This window comes from Tachysurus fulvidraco, chromosome 7 (genome assembly GCF_022655615.1).
Source record: "Tachysurus fulvidraco isolate hzauxx_2018 chromosome 7, HZAU_PFXX_2.0, whole genome shotgun sequence".
Taxonomy (NCBI): Eukaryota; Metazoa; Chordata; class Actinopteri; order Siluriformes; family Bagridae; genus Tachysurus; species Tachysurus fulvidraco.
The window spans coordinates 18,727,055-18,729,554 of record NC_062524.1 but is presented as its reverse complement, the minus strand read 5'-3'; the positions used below and the strand labels follow the sequence as shown (position 1 = coordinate 18,729,554).

Below are 2,500 nucleotides of genomic sequence, written 5' to 3'. Positions count from 1 at the left end.
AACCGCAAAGAAACGTTTCTATATAGTTGGTGTCACGAACACGGGAATGAAATGGACCCAAATGCAGGATGGCGAAATAAACAGGGTTTAATGACAAAAGAACACTAAACATGACACGGACTAGAGACAGCACAAGGCAACGCGGCACAGTTAAATAGACAGAGTAACGACAATGGGAAATGGGGTAGATGGGGGGAGCAAGGACCACGGCGAAGGCAGGTGGGAGGAGCAAGGCACACGAAGAGGCAGGTGGGGGGAGCAAGGCACACGGCGAGGCAGGTGGGGGGAGAAACGCACACGGCGGCGCAGCCAGAGAGGGCTGAGCGACGTCCACCGCCGAGCTGAAGGGCCGAGCGCGACCCCCTGCACGAGTCCAGAACACCAGGAGGGGGGAGGGTGGGAAAAGTCCTCCGCCATGGGACAAACAAAATCAATAAATAAACAAAATCCCCCTAGGACTGAACATACGGGCCTGCAACACCCCCCCGCGGCATCCTCCAAAACACATCAAATCCATACACATAAACAGATCATGCACTGTAAGCAGACAGAGTAACAAAGAACTCATTTGTATAGTTCATATTTTGGGTGATGCTACCGATTAGGGACAGGAGTCATTTATCTAGATAGACAGAAAGCAACTGGATAGATGTTCTGAGCACGATGGATCAGAAACTATGAATGACATCTGGTTCGAACCGGTTCTAGATAACAAAGAGGCTGACATAAAATACATCATCGATGCACGTGTGCACTTTGTTGACTGTTGAAAGAAAACGAACTGTAAATCCATGTAGAGCGATGTGCAAGATTTCAGAGGACAAAAGGTGTGGATTAAGCATAAAAATAAAAAGGAACAGTAATTGGATTCTTCTGAGCTCCATGGACCAGCTCAAGTCTACTTTTGGTGTTAAAACCCTGAGACTCCAAGAGCTTCTTGAAGAATGTTCATGGCCCAATGGTCCATTAGTAGCCGTCTGAAATGATTTAGACTAATAAAACAACACACTAAAATTTTCCTGATTCACATGCACTTTTTGGCCTTTAGCTACATCGTCAGGCGAGCCAGAATTCCATGGCTGCACAGAGACCACTGATTGTGACTCAGTTCACGTGGCTTCATGATGACTCACATATAGAATGATGGAAGCGTGTTTTTGTAACGAGCCACGTCAGGTTTTCATAACAGATGAAATAAACCATGACTCATATTTTTCATGTTTTTTTCTCGCTCTCCTTTCCGAAGGCCATTTATTATGAGCTCGGCTTCATCGTGCTGGCTGTGTCGGGCATCGTGTTCGTGCTGCTGATGCCGCTGGTGGGTTTGTTTTTCTGCCTGTGTCGGTGCTGTGAGAACTGCGGAGGCGAGATGCACCAAAGGCACCGCAAAAATGCTGAGTGTCAGCGTGGCTTCTATACCGTCTCACTCATCACCTCGTCGGTGGTCATGGCGTATGTATGCAAACTACAGCTCAAATGTGTTTACAATCCCACAACAGACTGAGATGCTTTTCTGCTTATAACCAATGTACTGTAGAGACACCCGCCCACACACACACACACACACACACACACACAAACACACATACACGCACACACGCACATAAACACACACGCACATACACACACACACACACACACATGCAAATACACACACGCACATACCCATACACATGTACACACGCATACACACACATGCACATACATACACACAGAGACATGCACATACACACACAAAAACACACAGACACACACACACACATTGTGCACTTTCATAACTGTTTTTAATTTCTTTTTTGAGACATGATTACAGCATTTGAACGCTGATAAACGCACCATGAGCCTTTTTTTTTTTTTTTTTAAACTGAAGTTACATTTAAGTTGATCAGGAGGGTAAGGCCACGTTCACACTGCAAGTCTTAATTCTCAATTCGGATATTTTGCTCACATCTGATTTTTTTGTTTGGCTGTTCAAATTACCTTTTAAAATGTGGCCTATTTGAACTGTTTGCTGTTTCTAACTGACCCGCATGCACAAACGAACAATAACAATGACGTCACACGCAGCACGCCGTTGCGCTAAACAGTTGGCGAGGTTATGGAGGAAGTATTGTATCATCTGGTGCAAGCAAACATATCATGTAATGCTATAATGTGATGTATTCAATGCAAACATTATGAGCTGGTTCACGTAGCCACTTTATATAACACTCTTAACACACACACGTTACCAGTCACGTTTGTGTCACGTTTTCGCCGGCGCCAAAAAAAAAGAGAAAGAAGCGTATAATTGTGACGAATGTTGATGTAGATTGATGTAGAAGTCGCATGAAATCCGCCTTGGTTGTTCACACTGCGGCCACATTGGAAAAAATCAGATTTGGGTCTGATTCAGGAGCACATATGGAAGTGGCCCAGATCTGATTTGGGCCACTTTTACCTGCAGTGTGAACGGGGCCTTAGTTTAAGGCTCTTGACTAGTAAGACAGGGTTTGGAACA

The 2,500-nt window shown here is 45.0% G+C and overlaps 1 protein-coding gene across 5 annotated transcripts in view; it reads left to right on the top strand.

Moving 5' to 3' along the window:
* The window catches only part of prom1b (prominin 1 b), a 47,819-nt gene that overhangs the window by 10,419 nt on the left and 34,900 nt on the right, over positions 1-2,500 (top strand). For all 5 annotated transcript variants that reach the window (XM_027174414.2, XM_027174412.2, XM_027174417.2 and 2 more), the window contains exon 4: positions 1,247-1,452. In XM_027174414.2, the coding sequence (XP_027030215.2) occupies positions 1,247-1,452 (206 nt within the window). The remainder of the gene's footprint in view (positions 1-1,246; positions 1,453-2,500) is intronic.